Consider the following 21,098-nt stretch of genomic DNA (forward strand, 5'->3'; position numbering starts at 1 on the left):
AGATCAAAAGAACTAGAAACAAACCGTTCTGTGCATGTTATTAAGATATGGCGTTGAGGGCTGACTTGTTTTTTAAATTACTCCATTGGTATCTATGTTCTGAATGCTACCTTCTACTTGTAATATTTTTTATTTTGTTTTAGTTTTCAAAGCCAACTGTAACCACTTCTATGTTCTTGTGCATTATTTTGGACATGCACACGAGGATCAATTATTACAATTCACATTGCTGTAATAATTGAATAATTGCTTAATTATATCTGCCTTATTTGCTTGTCCAATTATATTAATTTCTTTTTTCTTTCCTTATAAATCACACTGGCTATATTTATTTATTTATTTTTGTTTATCACCGCCATTACTATGAACAGCTAAGATGGTAACTGGTCCAGGTTTCAGAACACGCTGTGGTTGATTTACCTAAGCGAAAAAATCGTCTCTTTGAAAAAAAATTAACTCTTGTTTTTAATTTTTGAATTTTTTTTAGCTTTAAATTCAAAAAGAAAATGAAAACTATTCTATCTATCCATCCTTCATTCCTTCGGACTGCATGTGAAGCGAAGAAAGACGACTGCTCTTCTAGAGTTGCCCCCACGTTCTATGCATAATTTGTGGGCAGACACACCTCCATTTACAAGAAAAGAAGAGAGAGAGAGAGAGAGAGAGAGAGAGAGAGCACTGCCCTGAAAAAAACACCACTAGAATTCAAAGTTTGCAACTTGGAAGAAACAAAAGTGCCATAGAAAATCTTGCTTTTGAAAGAGATAGGTAAGACATTCTTTAGCTTTTCTCTTCTGCGTCTTCTTTCTTGTCGTTTGGGTGACCTGGGTAATGCTGCATTTGCCCATTAAAACAGGAAGAAAATAATAGTTTTGGAGCCTAACTGGCCTAGTTGATCTCATTTTCTGTTCAAGACTTGTAGTTTTTTTATATCTGGGGTTTGCTCATTGAGGACCTTTGAGAACTGGGTTTTGCTTGCTTTTTGCAAATTTATTAGGTTCTTTGAGTTGTGTCTGGGATTTAGAGGATCTGGGTGTTCCCAGTGAAGAAGACTTTTGCTTGAATTTTTGTATCCGGTTTTGTGTATTTTTGTCATTTGCTGAAGAGTCTGGGCATTTGGCAGTGGAAGAGTTGACAAAGCTCGAGTCTTTTGTATATTTTGGAGTATTGTATCTAACAGTTGATGTTTGTGTGATGAGCAGTCTGAGATATAGGTTTCAGTTATTAGAAATGGATTTGTAAGAGAGATTTAGGCATATTGTTAGATACAAACATGGCTTCCCTAACACCTTCACCGGACTCCCCCCCCTCTCCAATACCAATCTCCACTTCACCACCGTCTCCACCATCAACACCGGATTCCACCACCAATTCACCCCCTCCCTCAACATCTCAGCCTGATCAGACCACTGACCCTCCATTGCCTTCAACACCATCTAACCCTGCAACCCCACCTCCTCAATCCCCACCACCAGCACCACCCGCTGCTTCCCCTCCAGCTCCACCACCACCATCACCAATAATTCCCTCAACACCTCCACCATCTGCCCCACCACCATCACCCCCGGCATCTCCACCACCAGCCCCTCCAGCTTTAACCCCTCCATCACCACCTACTGCGCCTCCCCCAGCTTCTACCACTGCACCACCCCCTCCACCACCGATAAGCACCTCCCCTCCTCCACCTGCCTCTCCAACGACTCCTGTAACCTCCCCACCTCCCCCTCAAGCTGTCTCTCCTTCTCCACCTCCTCCTGCAAATGACCCTATACCCCCTGCCACTAATTCGCCTCCTCCTCCAACAGAAAAGCCGCCTGAAAGCCCCCCTGCACTTCCAACAGTTCCTCCTCCACCACCTAGTTCTCAATCTGATAGTCCTCCACCTACAACAAATTCTCCTCCTCCTCCAATATCCACATTGCAATCGCCGCCCCCATCAATTCCCTCGACCTCATCAACACCTCCTGCAATATCTCCTCCTGCTCCTCCAGTCAATTCATCAGTGACGGGAAGTCCTACCCCACCCTTTCCTGCTATTCCAACAGAGAAACCAACTGCAAGAGCAACCAATGGAACTGATGTCTCGACAAATACCTCATCCACTGGTCCAGGGGGATTAAACAATGGAGGTGCAGTCACAATAGGCATTGTGGCTGGGTTTGTAGCACTCAGTCTTCTAGTTGTGGCTGTATGGTTTGCACACAAGCGAAAGAGAAGACGAGGAGAAAATGTTGGTTACACTATCCCTTCGCCATTTGCCTCCTCGCAAAATTCAGGTAATTTATTGAATATTGCTCTATTGTAATCGGTCTCGCAGTACTGACTCTCTGAATTTTTCATTGCTGAAGCAGCTATGGTGTTGTTTCTAAAAGCCCTTGGAGTTAGTAATTGTTTTACAAATGAGAATATGGATCATGGTTACTGGATGCAGAATCTGGATCTTAAAATGAAGTAAAATCTTTTTTGTTGGAGTGGTAAAGCCTTGTGATAGGATATATGTCAATCAGTGTAAAAAGTTGATACTTCTCTGTTAACACAATCCCTTTGGAAGGCATTTTAGAAATCTACTGTCATAGGTACCCCTGTTTAGAGATATGAATTGATATTAGATACTTAATTGGTGATTGATAGCACTTCTAATGCGTTGATCAATGCTGTTGACATCAAGCAATTTAACAACTCAAGTAAACTTTATATGGCCTACACAAAGTACTTTGGGGCCGTAAAATAAGTCCTGGAGGCTGGATCGTATCCAAGCCATCTGGATTAGCTTCACAATTGCTTTTCTTCTGATCATTTAGACAGCGTCATATTTGAACCATAGTCACTCATGGTCTTGGTTTCTTCTCATGTATTTATTTTTTCTGATGACTGGCTTGTCATTTTGGAGCGCGTTCACTTGCTCCAGAATAATCTACTAGTTCATTTTCTGGTTTCCCTATCCTATTGATGATTTAGTTTACAGATTGGAGCATAATATGTCATTTCGTTTTTTTTTATCTTCTGTTTTCCAATGAGTGTCTGTCAAATATCCTTTTCAACTTTATTTTCTTCAAATTTTTGAATTATCGAATTTTCTTTTCTCATTGAATGACATTCCGAGGCTATGCTCTTAAGCTGTCCAGCAGGAATATTTAAATGCTTATTGAGACATGACTGGAATTAATGAAAGTTTTGCTTTACAGATTCAGTATTTCTAAAACCTTATCCTCCAGCTCCCCTGGTTGGCAGTCCTTCTGGCAGTGATTTCATGTATTCACCATCGGAGGCAGGTGTAGTAAATAATTCAAGGCAATGGTTCACATATGAAGAACTAGTCCAAGCCACAAATGGGTTTTCGGCACAGAATCGTCTAGGTGAAGGTGGGTTTGGTTGTGTATACAAAGGTGTCCTTGTAGATGGAAGAGATGTTGCTGTAAAACAATTAAAGATTGGTGGTTCTCAGGGGGAGCGTGAATTCAGAGCAGAGGTTGAGATTATTAGTAGAGTGCATCATCGACATTTGGTTTCATTGGTGGGTTACTGTATATCTGAGCATCAAAGACTGCTTGTCTATGACTACCTTCCCAATGATACTCTTTATTACCATTTGCACGGTAAGTTTGTAGTTTAGAATATGAGAAATTCACTTTTGCTAGTGTCCTCCATGAATGCTTTATCTTCACGCATATGACATGACACGACACGTATTTCTTCTAATTTATCCATTCATGTTGGACTTTTTAACTGCAAATCTTTTAAAATATGTCCTATGCCTTCAAAGTTTTTTTTTAATCAGCTGCTGAATTATGATTCTGGTGGTGATCAAAGTATAATAGCTGTAAATAGGTTTTACAGAAACGGTTATGTGAGATATTGCTGTTTTGGTTGCAACAGGCTAGTATAATTACTGTGCTTTATCATTTAAATTAAGATATGGACAAGAAGTTGGTTTTATATGTTTTTTGCTGGCTTGGACTATTACCAATCTATTGATATTTGCCAATTTGTTTCTCTTTATCATAGTCCATCAATGATAGTACAAGTTTCATTTTAATTATTTCTGGCTTTTCCTTTTCTGTTCTTGCAACATCACCATTCTTCATGTTTGAAGTTACACTGCAAATAGCTCCCTTGTAAAATTGGCAATGTCTTGTATTTCCTGAATTCTTATAGATCCTTGCAGGTGAAGGCAGACCATTTATGGATTGGGCAACAAGGGTCAGGGTTGCTGCTGGTGCAGCTCGTGGCATAGCTTATCTGCATGAAGATTGTAATTTTCCTGTTTTTCTTGGACTTTACAATTTATACTTCCAAACCTTTTTTAGCACATTGCATTGAAAACTGACTTAAATGATTTGAGTCCTGGAACTGGAGGCTGTCTTTCCTTTTCAAATTTTGACATATAAGTGCCAGTTATAAGTTCTTCCCTGTTAGTTAATCAAGTGTAAATCCAAGATGCATTCTAGAACAATTTGATAATATGCTAACAACCTTATTGAGTAATTTGAATAAGAAGCAGAATTAACATATTGACAACATCCATGCTTCAACCAGGAAATATTATAGCATGTACTGTCTTCATCACACAAGTTACATATCACTCATACTTGCATAAATGTGCCACTCCTTCACTCTGTTATCCTCGCTATCTCACATCTGTTTCTATTTGCATGTTTGCAACATAAATTGAAACATTTTAATCTCATTTCTTTTGTGGTGTGTATCAGGCCATCCACGCATTATTCACAGGGATATCAAGTCATCTAACATCCTTCTTGATGAAAATTTTGAAGCTCGGGTATGTCTGTTTCTGTAAATCCTAATATCACTAAGAACCGTGTTTTACTCTAGGGAAAGTAACCCTATGGCCAATTACTTATGCCATCACAATGCTTATGGAATATTTTATTCCTTTGTCAAGTAAACAATCTTCTTCGCATTATTGTACTTGTAATATGTTCCATTTCTTTGCACTTGTAACATGTTTTTGTTTCTTCTGTTTCTATGATAGATTCTTCAAATTTCAATCTCTTTATCAAGCAGTTTTTTTCTATCAGGTTTCAGATTTTGGGCTTGCTAAGATAGCGCTTGAACTGGATTCAAATACTCATGTATCCACACGTGTGATGGGAACCTTTGGGTAGGTGCCCCAAGTACTTATTTCTTTAACAGTTATTGTGATGCTTATTTATAATGGTAAAGCTAGTGTCATGGAAAGCAATTTGGTAAGAAAAGAGAGCTAAATATAATGTTTTTTCTTTTGAGTGAAAGGAAGCTAACTTTACTTAAATGGTGAGTAGCGTTATTTTCTCTTACCTTTATGATTTCATTTGTAGCAAAGGGTGGTTGTAAGCTGTGCATGCTTGGAGTTTAGATGACAATTTTGTAACGACATATTTTGTTAGTGGCATAGCACATGTGAAATTTGTAATGTTGATGTCTTGTTAATGTGTGCCCCAACTTTCTTATTTTAATTACTCTTTTGAATGGAACATTGTTTTTCCAGGTACATGGCTCCAGAGTATGCAACAAGTGGAAAGTTGACTGAAAAATCTGATGTTTATTCCTATGGGGTTGTGCTGTTGGAGCTAATTACAGGCCGTAAGCCTGTGGATGCCTCTCAGCCACTGGGTGATGAAAGTCTCGTTGAATGGGTAAGTTCCATAACCATTCCAACTCATTATCTACTTGATACTCTATGTTCGAGGTGTACAGATATTTTATGGTTTCTTTTGGTTGGTAAAATGTTGGGGACGTTCAATTCTTTCTCTAGAACTTTCTTTCGTAGTTGAAATTTCTTGGAACGTCATATTTCATCTTTTAATTAGTAAAGCATTGTACAACCTCATAATTTCTGCAGTGGCACAAGATCAAAATTTCATATACTCAACCATGTTTGCAATTTTGCTGTGTCTAATTTCAAAGTATTGATGTGAACTTTAACTGCCTGTGAGCTGTAATCTGGCTTCAAAGTTTTTCAAACTCATCATGCTTCAAAAATTTAACTTCCAGCTTCGAGAATGTATTTTAGGGCACATAATTTCTGTTAATCCAGCAGTGTTAGAACCGTGCAAAATATTGACAACTTATAGCATAAGTTAATCATGCACGTCAGCTACTACAAGTCTGCAGGTTGTGTTCATAGGTGCTTTGTTTCAGCTTGGCAGGGTTTTGTCATCTATGAGACATGGAAACCTTTGACCTGTTGAATAGTGTCATTTGTAACATTAACTACCTGGTAAACTTTTATTTGAATAATCCAAATTCAAACTTGTTTTCAGGCTCGACCATTGCTTACCGATGCAATTGAAAATGAAGACTTTGAAGCATTGGCCGATTCAGGGCTGGAGAAGAACTATGTTCCAAGTGAAATGTTTCGGATGATTGAGGCAGCTGCAGCTTGTGTGCGTCATTCAGCTGTAAAAAGGCCGCGCATGAGTCAGGTAATCATGTATTTGTGCTCTATATTTTCCTTTTTCCTTCACCATATTGGACAAGCCTAGTTAAAAGTGTTGCTGTTTGTGTTTGCCATTTTAGGTGGTGAGAGCCTTAGACTTGTTAGATGAGTCATCGGATCTATCTAATGGAATGAAACCTGGTCAAAGTGAAATATTTGATTCAAGACAACACTCTGCGCAAATCAGAATGTTTCAGAGGTTGGCATTTGGTAGCCAAGAGTATAGTTCAGAATTTTTTGATCGCACTCAGAGTAGCTGGAGGAGTAGAGATCATGGGGATTCTGTTTAATCCTCAAATTCTTTGCCGTGCGGAAACTCATGTCAATCCTACATTTCCATTCTATAACATGGAATTTGGTAACAGCTGATTTGGAAAGAGAGACAGCACTCGGTCTTGGATTTTGAGACCCTTGATTGAGATCTCATTCAATTTTAGCTAGAGTTGCTACTGCCTATTCATGTACAATATCTTCCATTTAATAGTATTGTTTTCCTTGTTAACAAACACGATTTAGCCTGTATGGCTGCCTCATTCTGTATTCTTTATGGTTTAAATTCATTTATAGAGTCCATATTGGTATTTATATATATTAGAGCAGTGAAAATCCCCTTTCCACTCCAGCTGAGTCATGCAGGCACGCAACCTGTTTCCCTTGTGTGTTCCTCTACTTTTGTTTATTGACAGGAACTTTTGTTCACAGTTTGGGACCTACAGCAGTTTGCTCGAAACATAATGACTAGGGCATGTTTGTTTCCAAAAAGTATTTTTTAAAAAATCACTTTTCAATTTTTTTTGTATTTATTTGTTATTAAAAAACTTTCCGATCAATAAAAAATATTTTTTAATCATAGAAAAATTTGGTTTACTTTCCAGGAAAGTATTTTTTTTTTTGGATGTGTTTATTTTCTAGAAAGTGGTTTCTAGAAAATTACTTTTTAAACTTTTATGTGTTTGTTTGCAATTAGAAAAGTTAGTTAACGAAAAACACTTTCAGTCAAAGAAAAATTTGGCTTGGTTTTCAGGAAAGTGTTTTCCTAGAAAATGAAGTTGTGAAAAATTTAGAAATGTTACTATTTGTTGATTATATCAAATTTGATCCTCAAACTTTTGATTGCTATATATATTTTGTTTTGAATATTTATTTTTTAATTTCATCTCTTAAAATTTAATTTTTATATTAACTTTGGTCATTATTTTTATAATTGCTATTTGTTTTTTTTTTATTATTTTTAATTGAAATTTTTTATCTATCAAATTCGGTCCTCATTCTTTTGATTGTTATTTATTTTACTTGAAATAATTTATGAAATGTTGATTATTATTATTTTAATTTCTTTATTTTTTATTTTTTTTTAAATTTAATCTCTATTATTTTGATTATTATTTATTTTATTTAAGATAATTTATGAAATTATATTTTTTTTCAATTTCATTCTTATTCAACTTTTAATTTGTAAGATTTGTTCCTTATTATTTTAATAAATTTGAGAAAAATAAAATATTAATAAGTTATTTTTCAGCTTATTTTTTATGACATAACCAAACACTATAAAATATTTTTTAATTTTTTTTATTACATTACTAAATATCAAAAAATAATTTATTTTTTTTAATTTTTTTTTAAAAAATTATTTTCTAACAAGCAAACAAAATTTAAATGGTGTGAAGGGAAGTTCACGCTTCACTGGCATTTAATAGGATATAAATTCCTGTTAGAAAAGTCGTTCCCCTAGTATGCGGTCATTATTTGAACAATGAAGCCATTTTCAACCCTCCATAATTACACTTCCTGTATAATTTTCTTCCATGATAATTCATGAATGAGCTTGGAGCTTGGCAGTATCTGGCTTTTTGGCCTATTGGATGTTGCCATATGTAGTTTTCGGTTCATAGAATAACATAAAAAGTGGTCTGCTTTGAGACAGAAAGACTATCCTATCTACCCTCGTGGCTCGTGTATTGCCATCTACCCCGTCCAAGCATTTTCATAACCAGCTACCAGCCCTCTTGCTGAGATGCCATGCACACGGAAGATATCTAGAGAGAAAGGGAGGGAGGGAGGGAGGAGGATGGAAGAAATGTTGTTGTCAAAACCTTCACTGGTGCCAGCCTTCTGCTGGGAGGAAGGAAAACCTTGTAATGGGAAAAAAATCATCTCTAGCTTGAAAGCAGGAGAGAATAAACTGGTTTGTGTGACAGATGGGAATTCATTCCTGGGTTCTCATATGGTCAAAGAGCTCATTTCTCGTGGCCACCTTGTTCGAGTCACCGTTCATAACCAAGGTCAGTACTAAGTACACAGTTTCTAGGGCAAATGTAACTGCACTTGTACAGAAATGGATTGTAGAAGAGCATTTTCTTCTTTTTATGTCACAGCTGAAACGAATTCAGTTGGATCAGCAGCCTGGCTTGTAGTTTTCCACTAACTAGTACTAACTGTGTATGTTTTAACCATGGTTGGTTTTTTTATTAGCAGTGGATTTTGAGGACTTGAAAGGGCTGATCAAAGAAGAAGACATGAATAAACTAGAGAGTGTTGTTGTAGCAAAGATGAAAGACCTGGACAGTCTTTGTGATGCTTTTAGTGGTTGTCATGCAGTTTTCCACACCTCCTCCTTCATTGATCCACATGGGATCTCAGGTTACTCAGTAGGTTACTGCAGTAACACGGAAACAAGTTTTAATGTCAATCTTGCCTGAAATTTGAAGATTTTGCATGTGATTTATGAACTTTGAAGGAAAAATAAATGTTGAACTCCAAAAGCTTTTCAGACACAGTAAAATTAGAATAATTTCCGACTCCAAATGCTAGTCATTATTTCTTACAATTGTTTACTTTTTGCACACTACTTTGTAGGAACAAATGGCGTTTCTTGAAACTGAGGGTGCAAGGAATGTTATTGAAGCATGTGGTAGGGCAGCATACAGAAGAAGATGTATCTTCACTTCTTCTCTTCTTGCTTCCATTTGGACTTCTTCCAATTTAGACAGGGTTATTGATGAGAGTTGTTGGAGCAGTGAGGAATTTTGCAGAGAAAACAAGGTACTCAAATTCATTGCATACAAAAGTTTCCTGTTCTGCTATTGTTCATGACAATATATCAGAAAGTTCCTTGGTAAGACCATTGATGTTACTTGATCAAAAAGTTAGTTACTCGATCTCTATGGATTTTCAAAATGGAAAACAGCTTTGGCTTGCATTAGGTAAGATGAGAGCGGAAAAGATTGCTTGGAGGAAGTCAAAAGAAATGAAAGTGAAACTAGTAACTGTTTGCCCTGGCCTTCTCATAGATTCATCGTTCCCCCATGATCACAAAGAAACCTCTTTTCCATATCTTAAAGGTAAGAACAACATTTAATTCTTAATTTTATGTTCCACTGAGCTTAAGTTTGAAACCAAGATTCTAAAAAGAAGGAACATCGAGCATTAATAGCTCTTGCTCTTCATAGTATTTAATTGGATTTTGTTCACTATACCAAACTTAATTAACGTATAAAACTCATGGATAGGTGGTTCGATCATGCTCCGACAAGGTCTACTAGCTTTAGCAGATGTAGGGAAGGTGGCAGAAGCACATGTCCGTGTTTATGAAGCTATGGATAATGGAGCTTACGGACGATATCTTTGCTTTGAAAGAGTGGTACAAAGGTTGGATGAAGCCATTCAACTTGAAAATGACTTGAAGATACAAGGTTTATTGTCAGAAGGAACAAGTAGAATCATATCAGAAGAAATACAAAGCAATCTTAGCAATTCAAAGCTTAACAGATTGTTATTTGCAGCCCCTCACATGTCTTGCAATCAATGAAACACCAATCCACCATTTTCTATTTACATGTTGTGGAATCCAAGTGCCGAAGCAATAAAAAATGAACATGAAATTACTTTTCCACCAGTACAGGAATTTAATGGCTGGCTGTTCTTAGATGTTAAATCTCAAGTATGGTCTTGTCTCCCAGTGAGACCTCATGGCAAAATCCATCGCTTCCCACAGAAAATGAGGAGTCACTTAAACAATCACTTGCATGATCGATGAACCATTCTTTGTTGATCTAAAGGGAAAAGACCAGTTGGTTTTAAAGCCCAGAAAGTAACAGGGAAGGCAGCTCAGGAAGCTGATCTAAGCTTATATTTCCCGAAACGCAGTTCTTAGAGCATTTTTCACACCCAGGAAATTCAACTTTTTTTTTTTTTTATCCTGGCAGTGGCAGACATTGACAGGCTAACAATATACCCAGCAATGAGAGGTCTCCAACTCCTACTCCTAGCGTACTTTCTCGCTGTCCAACGCTACCTAACCGTCATGTCTACAAGTCAACGGCGTCAACCGAGAGATGGAAAAATTTCATCATTATCTAGTGATTGCCTGTAGAGGTTCTAATAATCTCCAGGGATATAATATTATAATCACAAATATTCTAATTCAAATTAGAATTAAAATTAAAAAAAATTAGATGGCTTATTAATTAAAACACTGTGTCTTTTGGAAAAAAAATTGATCTGGATTTGCACATTGATACTTTTTTTTTTCCTTTGTTTATGGTCATATAATTATTATTTTTTCATTAATTTAAAGTTGAGTTTCATTATTTTTTTATGCTTCTTTCTTTCAAGTTTTTATTGTCTTAAAACATCTTCTCCACATCGAGTTGGTTCTTATTTTGTAAGGAATAATTTGGTTTGATTGTCTGCGAAGAGTTATCAACGAGGGGATCAAAATTGAAAGTTAAGGTTAAATGAAAGTCCTTTTATTTAAGAAGATGATATTTTATTTTTTGGCCTTGTTTTTTTAGTTTGACACTCAAGTTTTTTTTTTTCAAATTCATTCTTTCACGTTGCACTAATTGGTGATTCGATTTTATAATTTTGGTTTGTATTGCTTTTTTTTTCAGGCTATCACAATCTAAAAAAAAATCTTGGCATTGGGTTATTTCTTGAATTTGCAAAAAATAAAAAAAGATTCAATTTTGTTGTTTGAGATAAATAAAAAATAAGAGGACTAAAATTTAAAGTTAGGTGAAATGGTAACCTTTTTTAAGAATATTGTGGCAATGTTTGTCCAAATGCGCTTTATATCCTTTTAGTTTGAAAATTATACGATTTGATCTAAGATTTTATTTTATTCACATTTCAGTCCTTGAATTCGAGAAAAAAAAAAGAGTCATCGAATTATAGTGGAGGAAAGATAAAGTTATTATTGCCCATGTTTCAACGACCGAAAAAGTCATTATTGATGCTAATAGGTTTCATTTCATAAAAAAATATATCATTGAGGTCTTTTTACCCTTTAATATGTATGTTGGGAAAGGTAGATTGACCTTCAAGAATTTTTTTTTTAAATAAGGACAAATTGTATTTTATTTACTAATTAAACATTGTTTTAAGATTTCAAGGTTAGAGTTGGATCCATTAATGTTTATGGGTTGTTTCCCATGTGTGTTTTTAGATGAAAAAATAAAGTTTATTTGATATGAAATTAGATAATTAAATGCATATTATATATATATATATATATTATTAATTTCTTAAATTAATTCAAAATATATTTCAGGTATTATTTTTAAAAATGCCATTAAAATTTAAGTTTGTTTTGGATAAGATTACAACTGTCTTTTTTTTTTAAAAAAAAAAACAATCTAACAAGTGTTTTTTTTTTACAAACCATCATATTTTTTTAAGAAAAATATTTGGTTGCTTTTCTATAAACAACTATATTTATTATCATATAATTAAATAAAATATAGTTAAACCAAAACTGATATTTAAGAGAAATTCAGGTTTATGATTGAAATGTGAAGCATGAAAATATTAGAGACCAAATAATAGAAAAACCAAAACTTCAGGGAGCAAAATAAAGTTTTTCACATTAATACCCATATGGTTTTTTGTTTTTTTGTTTTTTTTTTCTTAAAGATTTAGTATTTTTTTTTTAATTTCTTTTTAACTACAACAAAATTGTTATTTAACTCATCATCAAAATATTCACCGACATTGTATATATGTAAGAGAATGCCAATTAAACGGAATATCATGTAAAATCATATTAATACAACTTGAAATGATAAAATTGTAAATAAAATGTTTTTTATGACCAAAATAAAAAATTCATCATCAAAATATCCCTCAACATTTCATATATGCAAGAAAATGTAAAAAATAAAGAAAGTATGAATTGTAATGTAATATAAATAATAAAAGAGTTAGAAAAGGAATGTAATATTATAAATTTATATACTTGAAGCAATAACGTTTACTATCTTGAGGGACTAAAATGATAGGAACTTTCATTCCATCAATCCTAATTTATACAAATATAAAATTCTTTTTTTTATTAAATACAAAAAATAAGATCTGAAAAATAACATATTTTATTACATATTTTTGTCTTTTGTATGTATACATTTGCTAGAAAAGAGAACTAAGTTCACGTAAAATTGGAATTTTATGATAGAAGGGCACTAAGGGTAATATTCTCATAAAATAAAACTAAGTTCGCCAAAAAAATGCATGCACCGGACGAGTAAATGGATGAATCAATTTAGGGGTGTGTTAAATCGAGAAAATAAAAAAAAATAATTGAAAAAACTGAATTGTAAAAAGAATTAATTAAATTGATTAGAATTTTAAAAAATTAACTGGTTTGGTTGGTTTGGTTGGTTTGGTTTTATAATCTTAAAATTAAAAAAACTAAACTGAACCCAAATCGAAAAAACCAGAAAAAACCCGAGCTAAATTGAAAAAACTGAGCCAAACCAGTTTGAACCGTTTTTTGTTCTAAAAAACCAAACCGAACTGAAACTGGTCGATTTGAACCGATTTCGATTTTTTTCTATATAAAAAAATTCAATTTAATTATTTTTTTTTGATAAAAATCGAATAAAAAATACTCATCCCTAGATCAATTATACAACACTTACGCATTTGACCTCCACTCATATATTAATAAATTTCTATCGATAAAATAATTATTATGCTAATCAGTCATATTAACACAATGATAATCACTTTATTAAAATTGTCAACATAAAAAATATTTCTTAAATCCCACCTGATAAGTAAACTTAAAATTAGACCGATTTAAAATCTAAATTAAGTCAGTTTAAGAAAAAATAAAAAAAAAGTAAAAACTAGATTAATTCTGTCAAAAACTCAAGTTGATTTAATAAAACTTGATAAAAAATTTAGATGCAATTCATGAATTATTTTTTTTAACAAAAACAATGTTATTTTATTTTTTTAAAAATAAAAAATAAGATTGAAGTGAGAATAATCCAATAATCCAATAAAAACATGTGATCCAAGCACTAGTCAAATTTAAAAATCATGCATAAAATGCTTATACATAACAAAAAATAAAATAAAAAGAAGAATAAAATATAACTCATAATAATAATAATAAAATAATTTTAAGAAATAACTTAACTGGTTAGATTTTAAATTTTTTTTTAATAATTATAAATTTAAAACTCTTTAAAATTATTAGAGATTTATATAATTTTTAATTTTAGTATCAGAATAATTAATTAAGATATATTGACTTAGATATTTATATTTAAAAAATAAAAAAGATTAAAAAAAAGAAAAAGAAAGTAAAAGAAAAAGTAAAACGAGAAGCGTAGTCAAATGTAATATTTTTGTAGACAGTGGAAACTAGAAACTCTTATTCAAACCAACTTTACGCTTCCAGATAGTACTAGCAAAAGATCAGCTACAATGGGACAAGAAACAGAGGATTCACAGAAGCTTAGGAGAATAGCGGCTGCTGCTTATGATTACGACAACGACCCTAGATGGGCTGATTACTGGTCCAATATCCTCATCCCTCCCCACTTGTCTTCTCGCTCTGATGTTCTTGATCACTTCAAGCGCAAGTTCTACCAACGCTACATCGTCCGTACACCCCTCTTTCTTTATTCTTTTCCTTCTCACTTTTATTGGTTCTGGCTCTTGATTCTTGGGTTTTTGGGATTTGGAATAGTGGGTTTCAAATGGGTCTTGTTTGTTTTTGGGTTTGGTTCTGTTATTGGTAGTACCATTTTCTTGATTCTTGGTTTTGCGTATAAGCCAAATATCAAAGTTTGGATCTTGGTTGAAAGTGTTAATGGGTTTGGTATCTTTTGTTGCTCTGTTTGAAATTTTGGCTTTTAATTCTTGAGAATCTTAGGATGTGTGGGTTTGATTGAATAATGCATATTTTTTTACAAATGAGATTTTGTGATACGATGGATAGAGTATTGCTATGCCATTTGATGACATTTGCAATGTTACTTTTAAGATTTTGTAGTATGTTCGTATTACTGACTAATTGCATATACATGCCTGTTATGCACCCTGTTGAAGAAAGAAGAGCCAGGAAGAAGAGTGGATTAGTTAATAAAAAATTAGCAGGAGTTGTACTGTTAGGAGGCACAGTACCCTATATGGAACATAAATTCTGCTAGGAATAACAAGAAGAGAATTATGATGAATTAAGTTTCTTCTCTACCTTTCTTCTATTTTTTTTTTGCTTGTCATTGCTACCATTGATTAGCAGGACTTTCCTTGCTGATCTCTGCACTAATAATCCCTGGATACTATCCAAGTAGGAGCTGTGGAAATCTAGCTCACTAGAAGTGGTATCGAAGCTCATTGTCTTCACATCAGTGGAATGGCTCTTGACACCCGATCTCAAGACTTGAAATGACTGGAGGATTCTCTCGAATCTGACAAAGATCAAGCCCAAAAATATGAACACATGGTGAAGATATTGGATTCTTACAATAAAAAACTAGAGAATACTACATCCAACCATGAAGTTCGATTGGATGAACTGAAGGACCTCATTAGCTATCCTATCAACAAATATCTATATTGCAGACTCTACAATAGACTGTTGGTGAAACCAGCTCTGCTAGGGAGAAGCTGAACCCTTACACAGAAGATTCTGCAACCAAAACTTGCAAGTCTTGTGAAGAAAGGCAGCACTACTACAGATTGCACAAGCCAAAACAAGATTTCCACCTTTTTGATGGAGAGGATGTACACAAATGGTTGTTCAAATGCAATCAATATTTTGATATGGAAGAAGCTGAAGTTAGCTTCTTACCATCTAAATGGTAAAGCCTTGTATTGGCATCAAAATTATATCAGGAGTTCGGGAGGTCAGGGTATACTATGGGAAGAGTATGTGGAGGCTTTATGTGCCACGTTTTGGGGGTCAGAAGGACCTATTGGAAGAGCTGATGGACCTGAGGCAGACTAGAAATCTTGAAACCTACATACAGGATTTTGATGTCTTGTGTAGATACCAATACCAAATTTATGTAACAAAAATTCTGTTGGGAATAACAACAAGAGAACTATGATGAATTAAGTTTCTTCTCGTTCCTTCTTCTTCTCTTCTCTTCTTTTTGCTCTTGTCATTGCTAGCATTGATTAGTAGGACTTTCCTTGCTGATCCTTGCACTAACAATCCCTGGATACTATCCAAGTAGGAGCTGTGCAAATCTAGCTCAGTGCAATGCCAAATGATGATGTGTTTCTAGTTTACTCTTTCTGCTGTTTTTGCTAATTAGAGTTTTGCTGCGCATTTTCATGTAATATTTAAGAGGTGCTGCATATGCGTTTGCTGTAGGTGATAATTGTTGTACATGTTTAATTGGCAGGACCCTGATCTAGTGGTGGAGGTGATGTCTACAAATGGTTCGTCTCAGTCAACAAACCCATCTGCATCATCCTCTTCATCATCACCCCCTTCAGATGGCCAACCTCAAATACACAATACAGGTTGGAAAATCTGTTCCAGTTTTTAATTTGATTGAAATAAAGAGAATCACATGAATTTTTTTTCTTCTACATATATACAAAAGTCAAGTTCACTATCTTGTTATTGGTCTGTCATTTTGCTTCTTTTATATGATTGAGTCTTTGGACCAAAATTGTTATGCTGTAGGGTCAACTGCTAGAGCCTCTGGACCATCAGCAACTGCAGGTCAAAATCCAACCTCTGTCCACTTGTATCGACAAACCATACAATTTTCTGTCAATGCTTGGGTAGAGTATTCTTTTCCCTCCATATGCTTGCATGTGTAATACTTGAAGGATAGATTTTGTCAAATGTGCTACACATTTCTATTTGTTTATGGACTATAATTTTCTTTCTTTTCATTTTTATTGCTTGCTGTCTTCATTCGCAAGGAACGGAAAATTACAAAACTTCATATGCACTCTATGCCTTTTGTTTTGGGTGTTATATTGTATGCTTTGTTCACTACATGTAAGATAGAGGATCAGCAATTGACCAGAGATTATCTAGTATATCAATTATATAGAAATCCTTAGAGGTGAGAGGGGATTATTCTCCCTGAAAGTGATCTATTTTTTACTCCTTCAGCAAGTTCAAAAAAACTTACTTGAGAAACTGCCCATAATGAGTTTTCCTGTATTGATTATACACCAATTGAAGGTAATCAGCTGGACTACCCAAGTAAAGCTCACAGCTCCATTCACAACCTTCTGAAATTCTCTAGCCTGTTAGGTATGTAAAACTAGATGATTAACGGATTCAGCTGAATATTTGTGCATAAGCCATTCTTCTTTTACTTGATTAAACTTTACAAATATCCAAATCCATCTTTTGAATTCCTAAGAACCGTGTGTTTTGTTCTTGTTTAGGTAGTTACTTGAACTCCTTGAATTAGTAGTAAAGTTTTGATCAGACAGGACCTCAATTTTGGTTAGACACACATTTTTATGGAGCAACTTTCATCTGATGGAATTATTTCACTTATTTCAGATTCGCTAAAAGCTGGTTCTGACTATAAGAGCTCTTCATTATAAATGATTAGCTACCTCCTTCTCCACCCACCCTCCTTTTGCCTCTTCCCACCTCCTAGGTAACATTTCAGGGTTGATGGAATAAAAAATTAGATTGAGTTGGTTTCCTGAGAGAATTAAGAAAAGAGCAGAAACTTCTGATTTTTCCATCTGCAAGCCTCAGGCATTGCAGCCATGGTCCTGTCAGCTTTGCTCATAGGTTAGAGTCGCTAATTTTCTAAAACTGCGTAACTATTCCCGATTTTGGATTGAAGCGTTACCGGGATGCATTTTATAATTATCGATTAATCTTAACTCTTCAGCCTGTATGAACTTTGGTCAAAACCCCAAAAAATATGAATACATTCAATTTATAAGCCTCTGATAAACTTTCATCCCATACCTACAATCCTGGAAACTCAACAGTTCCCTTGGCTTGTAAAATTAATTAAACCCAATTTATGTGAATCAAGTCTTCTGTAGTCTTATTGGAAATAATCAGAAAGCCTTGACTTCTGAAGGGCTCCATGTGGCTGTCCTGAATAAATTTCTAGCAAAAATTTGTGATGTCTTGATTTTAATTTTGGCTTATTTCTGAGCCTTGTTTCCCTTGAAGCTCTGGGAATAATATGTTAGTCATTTTTTTTAGTGTATATACTGTCATAGAAAACACTGAAATCCTGAATCAAGTGTGGTAAGAATGTTAGGTTCTTCCAGAAAATAAGAATGAGATAAGAGGACAGAGGGGAGGGTTCTGGTTCTTGTATTCCATCCAAAGAAGGGTTGGGAGTAACATGTTATTCTTCTTTTTATTATTTTTTTCTTGAGGATAGGTTTTAAGTTTCTGGTATAAACTACCTGTTAATTGGTGGTAGAGAACTAAAGATTTTTACCCACAGGTTTTGATGTATCTCCTTGTAATCTGGGCTATCTTCTACCCTTATTGTACGTTCAATTCAGTATATATTTCTCATAATATGCTTCTGTCCTTGCCTGCAGGTTTTTGTTGTGGCTGTGCTTGCAATCATTCCCCTTGCACCTAAAAATCTTTCAAGTAGGGCATATCGACTGTCGTTTATGGGCACTGCATGCTCGTCTCTGTATTCCTTGTACACATTATATGGGGTAACCTGAAATACATATGCTTTTCAGTTTCTTTTTCTATCCTATAAGTCATATTTTTCAGTGTTGTCTTCCTTTCATTACAGTTATTCTTCACTAACCAGGTTTGTGTCTTTTGTAGAGACCCAGAGCATGGAACTTGCAGGGTATTCAAGTTTACTTGCAGTCAATAATTGCAACCAAAGATTTTATCTACTTCATCTACTGCCTTACATTTGTCACTTCACATCTTTGCCTCAAAGGTGAGCATTAATTGGCTTCTAATTTCTTATTCTGACTTTACGTTTTTTTAGTCAATAGTTTTCTGATTCCAATTTTCCATTAATTGGCCCATTTCTGTAGCTCAGTGTTTATGTTGAGTATTGATGTTGACCATTTTTGCAGTTGCTTTAATTCCCATTTTGTGCCGATCACTGGAGCATGTTGCCAAATTCTTGAGGCGTAATTTCAGCCGTTCCACCTTGTACAGGTAGAAGAGATTTGTGTTTTCACATCAATGAATGCACGGATAGTTAGTTTCAGTAGTTTGACTGGCACAAGTTTCTATGGTTATTCCTTATACCGGTCAAGTGGTCATGGACCTTCAAATGATTAGCATTTGACTGGAGTTGATTTGTTGTTACTGTTGTTTCATTTTTATATTAGTTTCTTAACTTATGAAGTTGTGGCATCTATCTTGTAATTCATCGTTTTTCTTTTCTTCTTGAAAAGTTTGTGTTTGGTTCCACAGGAAGTACCTTGAATACCCTTGTGTATGGGTGGAGTCCAACACAACTACCCTCGGCATTCTGTCCTCTCATACTGAAATTGGGCTTGGCTTCCTGTTAATTGTCTCCTTGTTCTCGTAAGTTGTTAAACCTATTCCCTTCCTTTTGATCTGACCTTTTTTTCTTTTTGGAATAATAATCATGGTTTGATGAATGCAGGTGGCAACGCAACATAATACAAACATTCATGTACTGGCAGGTAAATTACTTTCTGATCATGCAATATTGTGATGAATGAATTTCAATGTTGAAAATGTAAACAAATTCCCCTTTTCCTCTTTTTTTTTGGTGGGGTGGATCCAAATAGATATTTGTTTGATCAATACGGACATGCATGTTGACCCATTCCTGTTGGGAAAGCAGGGAAACAATCACTCATGCATTTGAACTGAATTAAAGTTTTGATGAAAATTGATCTTTTCAAAAGTGGAGTGCTTATATAAGCACCTTATTATAGTGGTGCAATTTAAGAAATGAAGGCAAGAAGTAGATTAGAGAATATCTATGCATGCACTTAGGCAAATGTGTTCCTCCTATTTAATCCACGGAAATTTCCTGGGATTGTGAAGGTGTAAAATTATGAAATTGAACGAGTCCACCAAAGAATTTGGAGCCAGATTGAAAAGCGTTGGTCCTGCAAAAATCAAAATGCTTGAAGCAAACTATGAGAATTTGATGTTATGAATCTGTTGTCTTGAGCTGATCAAACGAAGACGTGCTACTATTTTTAGGTTCTGCTCCTAAGTATGTTTTAATGGTGATTGGTAGGGGGGTTTCAAAATGTTCTTTGATTTTCACGGGACACTAAAATTTGCTCTGTTGTGTTTGGTGGATGAGATACGCTTACTTGCAGCTAAGAAAATAGAATGAGTTTTCCCTTTCGGTACAATATTTCACTATAGATTTTTAGGAACATTTTCAGTTAAGAAATGGTGGCATTCCAGTGATCTTAGAACTAAGCCTTTCTTTCGTGTTTTTCAAATTTTTTCTTAACAGCTATTGAAGCTCATGTATCATGCCCCTGTGACTGCTGGTCACCATCAGAGCGTGTGGGCTCAGATCGGAAGGGCCATCAATCCTCTTGTCCACCGCCACTGCCCATTCTTGAACACTCCACTTTCTGCTGTTCAAAGATGGTGGCTTAGGTAAATGTGTGGCCAGCGAGAAAGGAAGAAAGAATCATCTGAGATGGGAGTTTCATTATTCGGAAGTAAAAACCAAAGCTAGATGTGCGGCCAACGAGCCAGCTTGGTCCTGGATGGATAAATCTTTACTGTTAATCTCAAATTGCCCCATTCCATTCCCTCTCCTGTCCGATTAGACGATCAGAAAGTTTTCATTTTAATACATTAGATATTTCTCTATTTTACAGATTATATAGATAGAAAGGAGAATGTATTAGAATTTTACTTGGCCTTCTTAAATTATGACTTGCATCCACGCTCTTGGTAGCCAAACTCATCCTTAGCTGTAATGGCTAGTGTGTGTGAAAAAATAGCAGAGCATTGTTGCACCTACTTGGCTAGCTATTCTAGTCAAATAAACAGTACTTGTCAGAGGTAAAAAAAAAATCAAAAAAACAAAAAAACCGAATTATAAAAGAGACTGAATAAATCAATTAAAAAGCTTAAGAAAAAAATTGGTTTGGTTTCAGTTTTTGAAATTTTGAACTGGTTTAATCTAAATCCATTATAAAAAAACTCTAAATCTAAACTTCACAATCCCTGAGTCTATCCCAATTGTCTTTCAAGTCGCCCCTTTCTTTCTCTCTCCCCGCTCTCCTTCTCGAATTATTTCATTTTCATTGTTCTTTAATTTTTTAGATAAAAAATCAAGCTTTTAAAACAATTATCATCAAAACTTTCAACACCAGTATCACCCTAAATTTTCAATCTTTTTCTCTTTTATACTATATTTGTCTTGACACGCAAATACTTCATCATTAGTATTTTAAAACAATAGATGAAGAGATA

The 21,098-nt window shown here is 34.6% G+C and overlaps 3 protein-coding genes across 4 annotated transcripts; all 3 read left to right on the top strand.

The window, feature by feature from the left end:
- Positions 1–502: 502 nt before the first annotated feature.
- Positions 503–7,028, top strand: LOC133699635 (proline-rich receptor-like protein kinase PERK8). The gene is made up of 8 exons (XM_062122973.1): positions 503–2,276; positions 3,186–3,596; positions 4,166–4,252; positions 4,710–4,780; positions 5,040–5,122; positions 5,489–5,636; positions 6,264–6,425; positions 6,520–7,028. Exons 1-8 carry the CDS (start codon positions 1,274–1,276, stop codon positions 6,727–6,729), a joined length of 2,175 nt encoding a protein of 724 aa, XP_061978957.1. The 5' UTR covers positions 503–1,273; the 3' UTR covers positions 6,730–7,028.
- A 1,359-nt stretch (positions 7,029–8,387) lies between these two features.
- Positions 8,388–10,337, top strand: LOC133698650 (cinnamoyl-CoA reductase-like SNL6). Of its 2 annotated transcripts, none has more exons than XM_062121652.1 (5): positions 8,388–8,724; positions 8,915–9,090; positions 9,299–9,484; positions 9,630–9,783; positions 9,952–10,337. In XM_062121652.1, the coding sequence occupies exons 1-5, from the start codon at positions 8,457–8,459 to the stop codon at positions 10,248–10,250; spliced, it is 1,083 nt and encodes a 360-aa protein (XP_061977636.1). In that variant the 5' UTR covers positions 8,388–8,456; the 3' UTR covers positions 10,251–10,337. The 2 variants fall into 2 exon arrangements, with proteins under 2 accessions (XP_061977636.1, XP_061977637.1); XM_062121653.1 differs by having other exon boundaries at positions 8,396–8,724; positions 8,918–9,090.
- Positions 10,338–14,096: 3,759 nt separating this feature from the next.
- LOC133698329 (uncharacterized) lies at positions 14,097–20,565 on the top strand. The gene is made up of 9 exons (XM_062121212.1): positions 14,097–14,332; positions 16,087–16,207; positions 16,374–16,474; positions 18,236–18,361; positions 18,480–18,600; positions 18,743–18,827; positions 19,089–19,202; positions 19,285–19,324; positions 20,122–20,565. The coding sequence occupies exons 1-9, from the start codon at positions 14,156–14,158 to the stop codon at positions 20,272–20,274; spliced, it is 1,038 nt and encodes a 345-aa protein (XP_061977196.1). The 5' UTR covers positions 14,097–14,155; the 3' UTR covers positions 20,275–20,565.
- The last annotated feature ends 533 nt before the right edge of the window (positions 20,566–21,098 follow it).

Source organism: Populus nigra, chromosome 7 (assembly GCF_951802175.1).
Source record: "Populus nigra chromosome 7, ddPopNigr1.1, whole genome shotgun sequence".
Classification (NCBI taxonomy): Eukaryota; Viridiplantae; Streptophyta; class Magnoliopsida; order Malpighiales; family Salicaceae; genus Populus; species Populus nigra.

Coding starts and splice junctions, on each gene's coding strand:
- LOC133699635 (XM_062122973.1), top strand. CDS start 1,274: ATGGCTTCCCTAACACCTTCACCGGACTCCCCCCCCTCTCCAATACCA. Junction 4,781..5,039: donor ATGAAAATTTTGAAGCTCGG/GTATGTCTGTTT, acceptor TTTTTCTATCAG/GTTTCAGATTTTGGGCTTGC. Junction 6,426..6,519: donor AAAGGCCGCGCATGAGTCAG/GTAATCATGTAT, acceptor TTGCCATTTTAG/GTGGTGAGAGCCTTAGACTT.
- LOC133698650 (XM_062121652.1), top strand. CDS start 8,457: ATGCCATGCACACGGAAGATATCTAGAGAGAAAGGGAGGGAGGGAGGG. Junction 8,725..8,914: donor AGTCACCGTTCATAACCAAG/GTCAGTACTAAG, acceptor TTTTTTTATTAG/CAGTGGATTTTGAGGACTTG. Junction 9,784..9,951: donor CTCTTTTCCATATCTTAAAG/GTAAGAACAACA, acceptor ACTCATGGATAG/GTGGTTCGATCATGCTCCGA.
- LOC133698329 (XM_062121212.1), top strand. CDS start 14,156: ATGGGACAAGAAACAGAGGATTCACAGAAGCTTAGGAGAATAGCGGCT. Junction 16,475..18,235: donor AATTTTCTGTCAATGCTTGG/GTAGAGTATTCT, acceptor CCTTGCCTGCAG/GTTTTTGTTGTGGCTGTGCT. Junction 19,203..19,284: donor TTAATTGTCTCCTTGTTCTC/GTAAGTTGTTAA, acceptor TGATGAATGCAG/GTGGCAACGCAACATAATAC.